Here is a 12,685-nt window from a genome sequence, read left to right on the forward strand (position 1 = left end):
TTGCAAATACTCGTAATGCATATCATGTTATAATTGAACACCGACATGTGAAAGTGTACCAAAAGAGATATCATATACGAATTTCCCATTCTTTTTCACTTTTGCCAGTTTGTATCTTATCGAACAAGTTTTTTTCTTCCATTTGAGTTTGCACATTAGCCTTGTCCCTCTTCGGAGTATCTAATCTATTTCCGATGTACTTTAACCATCTCCAACTAGTACAAATGTGTAATGTTTTGACCCGTCTCCTTATACATGGCGAGGGTTTTTGCAGAAATTGTAAGTCGCTTTGCCCACCCACATAGGCATATTTTAACTTGCAATACACATGTAAATGAAACAAAATTATTATTATTTTCCTCCAGTGATCATTGCACTTTTTTTAATGTGTCATTACACTTTTTCTTCTTTCTCCTTTGTCGGACGAATTATTCTTATTTTAGTCTGCCCATGCCTCTACTACTTTTCTTTTGTTTCCAATAGCGGAGTTGGCGGGATTATTACACCAAGTGACTATCATAGATTAAAAATTATATGTCCACAAGTTACTTGAAAAAAGGTATTAAGTACAAGAATGTTGGAATTATTCAACCAAGTGATAATGTGTGCTAAAATTGATTACAAATCAACAATCTCCTTAAAATAAAATTATATATCTTCAAGTTCATTAAAAAATACATCTAAATATGGTCCTAGTGGAGTTATTCAACCAAGTGCTAATGTCGATAAAATTGACTATATTTCTACAAGTTCCTTGAAGAAAAATAAAACAATAAAAGGGGCAATGTGTTGATGTTTCATCATATTTTTCCTTGAATATCCTTTCAAAGATATAATCTTATTTATCATGGATTAGCGCTTTATTTTTTTCATTTAACTAATCTATAAGAATACAATCTTATTTATCGCAAATTAGCAGTTGGTTGCAAAAATTTCAACCATTAAACATTTTTCAATTATTTCCCACTTGAGAAAACTTCTGAAGTGTAATAAATTTTACTGCACAGTGGCACTTAGTTGAGAATCCCATCATTTCCATATTTGAAATGTTCTATTTTTTCAGTGATGAACTTTTTGACATTTTTTAAGGAAAGTATAATTTAATCAATTTATCGCACATTAGCACTAGTCGAGTAATCCATAAGTTCCACATATAAATATTTCTTGAAGAACTAAATATATACTTTATATCGTAAATAACCTATTGGTTGAATAATTTCATCGAACTTATTAATGTAAACAACAACAAAAAAAGAGGTGTACTATAAAAACGCCACAGCGGCTAATAATAAAAATGGCCGGCGTGAGGAGAAACAAAAAAATCAAAGGGACGCTAGGAAAAAGGTAATAAGAAAGTTGTTTGCCTTTTTGTGTTTATTGTAGGATAAAATATGCCTATGCGGGAGTGGACAATGCGACTTACACCTTGTGCAAAAAGCTCTCACCATGTATAAAAAAGTAGTCATGCCGAAACTTTACACTTTTGTACCGGTGGGAGAAGGTTAAAGTTCATCAAAAATGGAGTAGACGTTACTAAGAAGGAAAAGGCAAGTATAATGTTGACATACAAACATAGATGGAAGAAGAAAATTGTCCAATATGAAACAAACTACGAAAAAGAAAAAGAAATGGAAAGTCATATAGGACATCTATTTTGGTACACATTCACATGACGATATGTGCAATTGTACCATGATAGATATGCATTAAGAGCATCATCACAAGAAAAGATGGAAGAGTTGCAACTTCGATTCTCCATAGAGAATATCGTAATAGACATGACAAAATAAAGAAACAAAATGGCTAGTACCTACAAGAAACTAATAATGGCTGACACATCTCACAGGGATGAATGTCAAAAGAATGAACACTAGAGCGCACTTACGTCTTTTACTGACCAACTATTTGGAGAAAAATAAAATAAATAATTAATGGCATAGCATATTTTCATACTTTAATATATAAATTCAATTATCTTTTACATTTATTTTATTATGTACAGAAAAGCATTCCGTATTTTACATATATTGGTATTAGAATATGAATTTAGTATGTAATTTAGATTTTTAGATTTAATAATACAAACTCTGTTTTACATCATCATTGTTATTATGTATGTTAAAAAAGATCATGTTTTATTTTTATTTTTCTATACCTGCATACATGGTCGAATTATGTTCAAAATGGTTATTAAGTTTTGTACCATGTTAGGACTTCTTTCAATGTATGTGCATGTTTATACATCACAGAATCTTTCTTTGTGGTGGGAGATCGTGATCATATAGTATCAAACTAGGCATAATAGCTTCCTAGTTGTTTACATATGGACTCGCAAGAAAAAAATGGGAAAAGAGAGCACAAGTCCCCATTTTCGGTTAAGCGGGGCTTTTTGGTTGGCGTGAACCCAACACATGTATGCACCCCTAAAGAATTCCTCCTCATTGTCCTAATCCAAGAGCTCCTATGATAATGATGATGATATTATCTTTCTTTGTCTCACTACCGAGCAAAGTGACGACATTGATGATAATGATGATGTATTAATGCAAATGGTCGTTAATGCAAGAACCATGATAATCATTGTTCCTTAGAGCATCTACAATCACAAACAACAAAAATGGTCCTCAAATGACGCGGTTAGGTCAGGACAGCGTCCGGGCATGTTTCGTTCAAACCTTTATCTACGCATGCATGCAACCATGTATGTTCCCGAATCGTCACTCAAATGCATATGATTGGTGTGGGTGAAGAGGGAAAGGAAATAATAAAAAAATATAAAAGGTGATCCGAGGCAGGTCACATTCTGCTTGGAGGGCTGGCCGAACATGTCAGGACATCCCCATATTTGGTGTGGATAGGAGGACAAAGTGGAAGATCTGGTTGGGTGGCTTTTTCTCTCTTCTTTCATGTCTGAACAATGACCGGGCTACGCGTTCGAACGTTTTGGATGGTCCGGATGTAGATGCTCTTAAAAGTAGTTTGATGTGTCTCTCGGATCATAATAGCCAGTGAGAAATTTGGCAAGAACCATGATACAACAAAGCTGATCAATTTAGTGATGTTTTTCTAACAAAACCCATTAACTTTCTTCAAAAGTTAATTCTTGAAATGGGCTTTCGCCTCACTTTATAAATAAAGCCACCACCCCGACCATACACAAGGTTCAAATACAGTAGAGTAACATAGCCTGTTGGGACAACATCACAAACATGCACAAAAAAACATAAAAGAAAGAGGAAAAGAAGACCATCAAGCCCTACTATGAGGCGTGGGGCGGCGAGAAGCGGTGTGTTGAAGCGGGACGGCGACGGTGGTGCCGCGGCGCATCGACGAGATGAGCGGCGGCGGTGCTACACATTCTGGTGGGGCGAAGGCGACACGTTGGAAAGTTTTAGGTGGTTACTAGGCCGCCAAAACTTTTCAGAAAGAACATCATCCATGGGAAGAAAGGCCAATGTTACAGGATTATCTTAACTCGCCACTTCACAAAAACTATTGGAGAGGTTTTTTTGCCCTAAGTTCATGTAAACACGGTTATTTTTGGGATAAAGAAGTTGAAGATGGAACATGGAGTTTCTGCTCCCGAGCTCATTTGAGCTCGGTGAACAGTAAATTCAAAAAAAATCAAAAACATTCAAAAAGTCTGAATTTTTTTGCAAGAAACATTGACAAAAGTTCTAAACGCATGCAAAATTTTGACCTGAAGTAACATTTCTATAAGACGTTAAAAAAAACAATACTCTGAAAATGCGCATTTTCAGAGTATCGATTTTTTTTGTCACCCCTTATAGGAATGTTATTTCAAGGCAAATTTTTACATGCACTTAGAATTTTTGTCAATGTTGCTCAAAAAGAACTTTTAAAATGAATTGTCTTTTTTCGATTTTACTGAGCTCATTTGAGCCGGGGAGCGGAAGGGCACTTTCCTTGAAGATGCTCTTAGACATTGTAACATGAAGGCTTAGAATGAAAATAGGGGGTGAGAGGGGGTCCACCCGGATGAAATTCAAGTGGGGGGCAGGGGTAGAGATGGAATTTTCCGTTAAACATCCGTAGCCTGCTCATAGATGTAGGATTATTGTATCAATAGTGTCCTCTGATGTTTCAGAATTAGCGGATGAGTTGCGATTAGTAGTGAAATGACATTCGAACAGCCAACGCACTAAAACTGTAACGAATCACAAAAGATATGCTCACATGAATACGCCCATCTCAGGTTTTAGTCAGAAAAGTTGAATGATACACTCACCAGGCATTCAAACAGGGAAAACTGAGGCCAAACGTGTCATCTCTACAAAATTGTTACGGTTACACAATATCACTCTCTCAATCCTCGTCGGTTAAAAAGGAGATGCGGTCCCTGTCCACCCTGTGCTTCCTGCTCCTGAGCTTGGGCAATGCCACCATCCAGGAAGGGACCTCGCAGCCCGAAGATACCAGCACGTTGGCAATATTCCGCAGGAACGGCTTGTCCTCCTCCGTGAAGAACGTGATTGCCTCCCCCGACCTGCCTGCTCTTCCAGACCGTCCTAGAATATAACAAGGGAATGGGGTTTAGAATCTTATTGCAGCAACAGTGTCTAGGCAGGAAAGCTGAGCATCTTTCTTACCTATTCTGTGAATGTAGGCAGACGCGGACTCAGGGAAATCGTAGTTGATTACACAGTTGACACCTTTGAAATCCATTCCCCGCGCAAGAACCTCTGTTGCTATTAGCACCCAGCTTTTTCCAGCTCTCAAGTTGTCAACAGCATCTTGACGCTAAAAGTAAGGAAATACAGAATTCAGTCGGTGAGCCTGATGTCATCAACAATATTAAACCAGTGAAAACAGAAAACAACAGGAGCATCAATCAAAATAAGTATCAGCACATTATGCAAAAGTATACCTGTTCTTCAGTAAGGTCACCATGAATTACATCAACTCTAATGTCATCATATACCAGCTCTCTGTAGAGCTCTTTTGCCCTCTCTTTGCTTTGGACAAAGACCAATACCGGAGGATTCAGGGACTACAATTGAAGACGGTACAACAACAGTAAGTTTCAAAACACACGCACACACAAGACCCCTTTCTAGTAAGGACAAATGTGCAGTTCAACATTTTAAATACTTTGCAAGCAGTGAGTTTACGGCTACGAGCAGCAGAATATAGGGCTTAGTTTTGCTACTCATATGCGGGCATGCATTAATGCATTATGCTGCAGTCTGATGGTTTGGCATGGCAAGTACAAACCAGTTCTAAAACAACGCAATGCATGGAAACCAGGAGAAAGAAACTGCGAGTGAAAGATCACAACATACTTCTGCAAAGCTTTGGCGAAGAGCTATCAACTTCCCCCTCTCTGTTCCAGCAAAAATCAACTTTTGCTTGATCATTGAGGAAGCTGAATTCCTGCAAGTTGAAAATTACATTATGAAGATATCCCATGCAAAATACATCTGCTAGTTCACAAGAATAGGATACTCACTTTCTTCCCACAATGATCCGAACAGCATCATGCATTATTGTACGTGCAAGAGCCTCTATTGTTTCCGGCAATGTGGCACTAAACAAAGAACGAATTATTGAAGGGTTCGAGCATGCTTTGACAATTGAATCAATCACTTCGACGAATCCAAGCTCAAAAAGTTTATCAGATTCATCCAACACAAGGTACTCCACCCTGCATGAGGCAGTTATGTGTTATTGCTGAAGTTTGCGCAGATCTGAAAGAAAATGTTTAAGCAAAATGCAAATTCATGGCTCCTCGGTAAACCACATGACAACACAAATGACCAAGATGATATGGAACAGAGAATAAAGGTATAGCTGGCTTGGTCTTGATATGTTTTGATTCTGAAACAAAATCACTAGCAATGAATGTAATGCAGGTTACTCAGTATTTCTTTATAAATGAAAACACTTAAAAGCCACAGTTTTTCTGATCAAATTAATTTCTTTTCATTTCGGTAAAATTTACCATTTTGTAATGTACAAGTACTATCTGTGTACCCATACAATCATTTAGTGTCGATGAAAATGTTATTAATTGGAACCCTAAGTAACAATTATGATCAAACATAAAACGGATCACAATGTATCAGGAGTGCTATTAATACATTATTTATGTCAAAATAATTGTAATATGCTAAATAGCTAAACAGAAAAATCATAACATGATCACAGACCTACTTAAGTCAAGGTCTCTCTTTCGTATAGCATGGTCCAAACGAAGTGGGGTGGATACAAGGATGTCGCAGTGCATATCCTTGAAATTACCATCTTGTGAGAGATCTTTGGTCATTAGTTTGACACCAAACTTCCTCCCTTTTGCCAACTTTTTGCACTCTCTCGTAGTCTGTGCTGCCAATTCCCTTGTGGGGCAAAGAATAACAGCCTTAACACATCCTTTAGACCCTGGCTATTAGAACAATATACTCATCATAAAGCATGTCCAACAAATCTACACAACAATACACAAGACCATGAAGATTAATACCTTGATTTTCATAAGCATAGGGAGCAGGAATGCAAGTGTCTTGCCAGAGCCTGTAGGTGCACAAGCAAAGCACTCCCTGCCCTGAAACAAGCAATATGGAATAATTAATCTAAACAACTATATTTCTCCATGCCAAAGGAACTAAAGTCCAAAAGAGAGTAAACAATCACTCACTGAAAGAAGAATAGAGATGGCCTGCCTCTGGATAGGTGTAGGTTCTTGAAACCCAAGTTTTGACAAGTTCCCAACCAAATATGAATCACAGTCATACCTAGTGTGCAAGTAAAAAAGGCTCAGCTTAACAGCTTCAAATGATTACTTAAAGACATGATGTTGATGTTGCTGCAGTGCAGCATGTCAATAATCCACAATGACAGAAATGCTAACCTTGAAACCAGTTCTTCAAAGCTCTCCAGTGGTGCTGGAACATTATGTCCCGAAATGTGGATGTCGTACCTCTTCCGGAGAATGGCAGCTCTCTAGAAACCAATACAAAAGGTTAAAACCCAATAGTACAGTGGTTACAGTTGCAGACATACCAAGTGGGAGTCAAAATCTACCAGTATTTTCAATTCAATCAAGTTCGTGCTGGAATCATAACAAAACCACTTTGCTGACCAGATATTTACATATGCAAAGTTATTTGTTGCAAAATAACATATATGGTGATTACTAATTCAGCTCAACAGAATTTGCCTAGATGCTTATACCAAAATAGATGCAAACACTGAACCATGAATACGAACATTCATCAGTGCAACGCAAAACACCGTTACCTCGATTTCCCTCTCTGCCTCCTTCCGACGCCTCACGACGGCCTCGTCCTCGTCCTCCCTAACCACCACCTCCACAGGCTCCTCAACCGCCTCCTTCGCCTCCGCCCCCTTGAACACGCTGAACCCCTCCACAACATCTGCAGAACAGCAAACCCAGCGGAAATCAAACCACCAGCACAGCAGCTCCAAAGCACCAAGCAAGCAGGAACCGAAGCCTCACCGGGCGCGGAGGCGGCCCCGTCGGCGCGCTTCTTCTTCCTCTTGATCTTCTTCGCGTTGGCCTTGCTCTTGCTCTTGCGCTTCCGCTTCTTCTCCGGGCCCGGCGCCGCGGCGTCGGGGGCCGCGGGGGCGGGGGCAGCGGGCCGCGCGCCCGTCCGGAACCGCGCGATGTCCCCCGCGAAGCGCTTGCGGTCGAAGCGGGTGCCGGCGAACAGCGCCGACGAGAGGCTCGGCTTCTCCTCCATGGTTTGGGTTTGGATTCGCCGCCGCCGCCGGGGAAACCTCCTCCTGCTCCTCGTCTTAAACCCTAGCACGGTCCCACGAGCAGCGAAATGAGCTCGGCATCCTCGCCTGGCCCCACATGTAAGCCAGAGAGGTCGGGCAATCTCTGCGGGTCAAATAATCGACGGCTGCGATCTGGCCACGAACGCCATCCGGCCCGCGCGTCGGTCGCCGTGGGTTCCACGCTGGCGTGCTTATCCGGCCGTCTGCCCCACGTCTCAGCAAAGAAGTGAATGACAGGTGGGGCCCGCAGACCATGACCATTGCCGTCTGCTTCCGCTTCTGGTATGGTATCCAGTGCCTTGCCCGCCTCGCCGTAATCCTGCCCTAAATTAAAAATCCGTAGCTCCAGCCTCGCCGGAATCCCGCCCGCCGTCCGTTCCCGCGCGCCGGATCTGCTGCTCGCCGGACGATTTCTCCGCGCGAGATGCTGGTCCCGTGGGGCGGGGTCGGGTGCTGCCTCAGCGCCGCGGCGCTCTATCTCCTCGGGAGGAGCAGCGGGAGGTGAGGTTTTTTTTTTTAATGTAGAATGTTTCCTGTTAGGCGATTTTTGGGGTGCTGATTGGTGGTGATTTTGCTTGCTCCTCAGGGACGCGGAGGTGCTGCGATCGGTGGCGAGGACAGGCAGCCTGAAGGATTTGGGTGGGTGAGCTAGGGTTTGCCCTGTCGCTCTGTTGTTGTAGTTTGTCTGAGATTGGCTTCAGGACAGGAGTAGTGATACACTGGCCTGCAGTTTATTGGTTACTGCAGCGGTGAAACTCAGTCGAGCTCTGGTTTTCGGCGAGTACTGATGCTCTGAGCTAATCTGATCCCAGCCTAGGGATGCAAGTGGGACGATACCACAGTACAAGTGTAGTGTGAAATTTACAGCCAGTGATGAGCTAATAGTTGAGTTTTGCGGGGCGCCGCCTGCACCCGTGTCCTAGCCTCCCATGTCAATGGTTTGGTCTGCAGCTGGTTTTGATATTCCGTGCTATCCACTGGTAAAATGGCACCCAGTTTGTCTGTCAGTGGTTTCTCTGTGTTTGTAGGTAGATAAGTATGTCTGTGTCGCACTGTCACCAGTGATGGAGCCAAGATTTCTTTTCATGGGCATTCACTCTTACAAATTCTTTTTGTAATACAACAACAACAACAAAGCCTTTAGTCCCAAACAAGTTGGGGTAGGCTAGAGGTGAAACCCATAAGATCTCGCGACCAACTCATGGATAGCAAGCTTCCACACACCCCTGCCCATGCCTAGTTCTTTGGTGATACTCCAATCCTTCAAATCTCTCTTTTTGTAATATAAACACAATTTTTTTTGCCAGAAGTACTATAGCTTACTCGTGCTATCATAAGTTTATTAGATAAGTTCAAATTAGCAATTTTCACAATTCAACAAAATTAAATTGATTTCCTAATTTTTTTGGGAATGCACCACAATGAAGACAACTGAAATTAGCAAGTACTATCAGCTAGCAGCATGGGAACTACTAACTAATGGTCAAAGTACAGCATTTACTTCATATATGGTCAAGAGTTAGACCTTTCCTATCAGCATGCTTTACATGTGATATACTTTCTATGGAAATTATCATTTGGTATGCTTGGTTAAATGGGTAAAAAGGAGGATATGTTTTAACATTTCTTCTCTCTCTTCAACAGCTGCTATCTTGGACACTGCAAGTAAAGTCCTGCCACTTGTAGTGGCAGTTTCTGGGCGAGTTAGTTCAGATACGCCACTTATATGCCAACAAAGTGGTATGAGAGGTGTGATAGTCGAGGAAACGGTAGCTACTGATTCTTTGTTTTCGTTATTAGTTGATGGGCTTGTTGTTAGTAATTGTGGCACTGTGCTAACTTTTTGTTCTTTGTAGGCAGAGCAACACTTCCTGAAGCACAATGATGCTGGATCCTGGATTCAAGATTCTGCTGTGATGCTTTCTGTTAGCAAAGAGGTTCCATGGTACCTGGTAATGTGTTTCTAGTTCTCTTTTTGTTGCTCTGTCAATACATGTAGTTTAATTTAGCCTTAGTTTGATTATTGCTATTATGTATCCAAACATGGAATTATCTAGAAGTTTATTTCTGCAAGGCTTGGGTCCCTCTGTTTGTACTTCTGGAGTCCAGACTACCTTCTCTGTTTGTATACCAGATTTATATGAAAGAGGAGCATATGCATCCCTAGCTGCTAAGATAGTGCTATAGGTGAGAAAATGTGTTAGAATTAATGGCCAGCATTGTGCGCATGGTTGCTAACTCAAGTATATATGGCACAAAGCTAAGCTTGCTGATGATGTTAAATCATCTATTGTTCATGGAGGATACGAAACAGTAAAATATTTGGTATCAATTAGCACCTATATGTGGTGCTATGTGCTATGGATAGCTTATGGCGACAGTAGTTAATGTATTGATGATATACCTATACTTGTTTAACAAAAACAATATGCATAAGCTTAAGCCAGGTGAAGTTGTTATATGAACATAAATGAAGTGACTGCTCGTAAAAGAAAAGATAAGTTGTAATTTTAAATTCACTATTTGTTAATTTAACTTGAAATATCTTATGATTTTGTAATGCCTTGCAAGTTCAGTTCTTTTCTAACACCTAATTCATCACCAGGATGATGGCACTGGGCGTGTCTACGTTGTTGGCGCTCGTTCTGCTGCCGGGCTAATTTTAACTGTTGCCAGTGAGGTTTTTGAGGAGTCGGGGCGAACCCTTGTACGTGGAACTCTAGATTATTTACAAGGATTGAAGGTTTGTCTAATCACATTTTGAGCAAGACCAGTGCTTATAGGATTGCTATTCATAATTTAGCATTAATCTTTGTAGATGCTCGGAGTAAAGCGAACTGAAAGGGTTCTTCCAACTGGAACTTCATTAACTGTTGTTGGTGAGGTAATACCTGTAGATTTCATTGGGTTTCAAGGCACTGCGAATTTTTGTTGACACGGCTAAAATTTGTAATCCCTTACTTTTGTTCTGCATTCTTATGTTATATGACCAGGCCATTAAAGATGATGTTGGAACTATTCGGATACAGCGACCACACAAAGGACCATTTTATGCATCTCCAAAAAGCATCGATCAACTTATCTTGAATCTCGGAAAATGGGCCAAGTAGGGAGATTATGTACTAGAACATTCTAACTCTTTGTTAAGGGACCTTGCTGATAATGGTGTGTCTTTTTACAACAGGTTATACCAACTTGCCTCCATGGGCTTTGCAGCTTTTGGTGTCTTTCTTCTTGCTAAGCGTGCACTTGATCATTTTCTACAAAGAAAGCGCCAGCGTGAATTTCACAAGAAGTATGGACAAACAATAGGTTCTTTTATTTAGAATAACAAAGGGGGCATGTTCTTTGGAAAGCAATTTCGGTCTTTTTGTTTTCAATTGTTCAGGAGGGTCGTTCATCTGTGTTTGCCATCATCAGAATTATGTCCCTTTTTAAATCTTGATCACTGAGTAGTATGTTAATCTCCCTATGCTTTTTCAATTGCAAAAACTGCATTGTCAACCTGCAGCTAATATATTTATCTAAAGGTCACATGCAGTTAAAAAAAAAGGTGCACTGAAGACACTGTATGTGTAATGTTTTACTCGTGGAACTATTTTTTGTTTTCAATCAGTACCACAAATTAGCAATCATGCATGGGGCTGACTACCAATATACTTTAGCAAGCACCAAACATTTTCTTAGTTTGGAGTTTCGGAACATTGGTGTTACGTAAACTTATGTATTCATTTTGTCCATACAGGGCTCGTGCTGCTGCAGCACAAAGGCAGGCTAGGGAAGCTGAAGGTGATTTTCTTATAGAGTAATTAGGCTGTCTTGTGAGTACTAGTTCCTGTCTTTTGATATATTTAACTACTATATGAAGGGGGCAATGGTACATCAGACGGAGAGCCTAAGAAGGATCAAATGGTATTGGAAATATGTGTCATATGCCTTGAACAGGAGTATAATGCAGTTTTTGTGCCGTAAGTACCTTATTTTACACTCCACATTTCATCATACTACCTCTGTTTCTAAACGTAAGGCGTTTTGGCAGTTCAAATTTTGAACTGCCAAAACATATTACATTTAGGAACAGAGGATGTATAATTTTATGTTAATAATGAAGCTGTTTTTTTTTACATCTTCATTGTGGATAATCCTGAGCATATGTAGTAAACATTTGTACTGTTTACTGTTTCATTTGGTCGAGAACTGAGCCTGAGCCACTTGGCGAGGTACCTTGTGGGCACGAGTGCAGCCTTCTATCTGTGTTTATTTGCCCCTGACATCGTTGACTTTATTTACATTTTTAGCTCTGCTTATTATGAAGATGTTTACCACCTGAATTATATTATCAACACCAATGCTCGTTGATAAGCACATCTTTCCCTGCTACCTCTGCACTTTTATATTGTCCCCACCAAAATTTTCAATCATACATTACAGGTGTGGCCACATGTGTTGCTGTATGAACTGCTCTTCTCACGTTACAAACTGTCCACTTTGCCGACGAAGAATCGACCAAGCTGTCAGAACATTCCGTCACTGATGGCGGCACTATATGATGCAAAATCATGCGCTTGATCATGCCAGGTGAACCAACATCTTTCAAAACCACCTGATACTAAAAGTTCCGGTCATCGCCGTGGCTGCCAGTGTGCCGATATCTGGAATGCAGAACTGAGCTGAAGCTTGTCATGGGAGTTTGTTTTACAGACGGAACTTGAAGCGATGCAAAGTCATGCTTCTTCAACAGTTACTGATCTTGCTTGTACTTTTACAGTTGTGTACAGAGTGTTCTTGTGTAACTCCTTGTTTCTAACAGCACTTACGGATGCTAGTGGTGGGTCAATTGATTCTACCCAAAGGAAATGCTTTGTTGTTTGACACTGTAAAGGATAATCACATCTTCTGATATATCGGGCACCCTCTATTGATG

General features: G+C 40.6%; 2 protein-coding genes across 2 annotated transcripts; one reads left to right on the plus strand and one right to left on the minus strand.

Moving 5' to 3' along the window:
- Positions 1-4,190: 4,190 nt before the first annotated feature.
- On the minus strand, positions 4,191-7,783 carry LOC123424999 (DEAD-box ATP-dependent RNA helicase 57). Its single transcript, XM_045108674.1, has 11 exons — positions 7,478-7,783; positions 7,258-7,394; positions 6,869-6,960; positions 6,656-6,752; positions 6,482-6,562; positions 6,171-6,403; positions 5,471-5,665; positions 5,304-5,394; positions 4,889-5,011; positions 4,611-4,761; positions 4,191-4,529 (listed from the first exon to the last, which is right to left on the minus strand). Exons 1-11 carry the CDS (start codon positions 7,719-7,721, stop codon positions 4,327-4,329), a joined length of 1,647 nt encoding a protein of 548 aa, XP_044964609.1. The 5' UTR covers positions 7,722-7,783; the 3' UTR covers positions 4,191-4,326.
- A 231-nt stretch (positions 7,784-8,014) lies between these two features.
- On the plus strand, positions 8,015-12,683 carry LOC123425000 (E3 ubiquitin-protein ligase SP1). Its single transcript, XM_045108675.1, has 11 exons — positions 8,015-8,262; positions 8,348-8,400; positions 9,406-9,530; positions 9,618-9,713; positions 10,367-10,504; positions 10,580-10,645; positions 10,755-10,867; positions 10,946-11,056; positions 11,507-11,550; positions 11,630-11,729; positions 12,193-12,683. Exons 1-11 carry the CDS (start codon positions 8,186-8,188, stop codon positions 12,293-12,295), a joined length of 1,026 nt encoding a protein of 341 aa, XP_044964610.1. The 5' UTR covers positions 8,015-8,185; the 3' UTR covers positions 12,296-12,683.
- The last annotated feature ends 2 nt before the right edge of the window (positions 12,684-12,685 follow it).

Source organism: Hordeum vulgare, chromosome 2H (genome assembly GCF_904849725.1).
Source record: "Hordeum vulgare subsp. vulgare chromosome 2H, MorexV3_pseudomolecules_assembly, whole genome shotgun sequence".
In the NCBI taxonomy this organism is placed as follows: domain Eukaryota; kingdom Viridiplantae; phylum Streptophyta; class Magnoliopsida; order Poales; family Poaceae; genus Hordeum; species Hordeum vulgare.

Excerpts from the sequence above, each read along its gene's own strand:
- LOC123425000 (XM_045108675.1), top strand. The coding sequence starts at position 8,186 with ATGCTGGTCCCGTGGGGCGGGGTCGGGTGCTGCCTCAGCGCCGCGGCG. Across the intron at positions 10,868-10,945 it reads AATCTCGGAAAATGGGCCAA|GTTATACCAACTTGCCTCCA; the intron begins GTAGGGAGATTA and ends TTTTTACAACAG. Across the intron at positions 11,057-11,506 it reads CAGCGTGAATTTCACAAGAA|GGCTCGTGCTGCTGCAGCAC; the intron begins GTATGGACAAAC and ends TTGTCCATACAG.
- LOC123424999 (XM_045108674.1), bottom strand. The coding sequence starts at position 7,721 with ATGGAGGAGAAGCCGAGCCTCTCGTCGGCGCTGTTCGCCGGCACCCGC. Across the intron at positions 6,961-7,257 it reads AGGCAGAGAGGGAAATCGAG|AGAGCTGCCATTCTCCGGAA; the intron begins GTAACGGTGTTT and ends ATTGGTTTCTAG. Across the intron at positions 6,404-6,481 it reads CTATGCTTATGAAAATCAAG|CCAGGGTCTAAAGGATGTGT; the intron begins GTATTAATCTTC and ends TTGTTCTAATAG.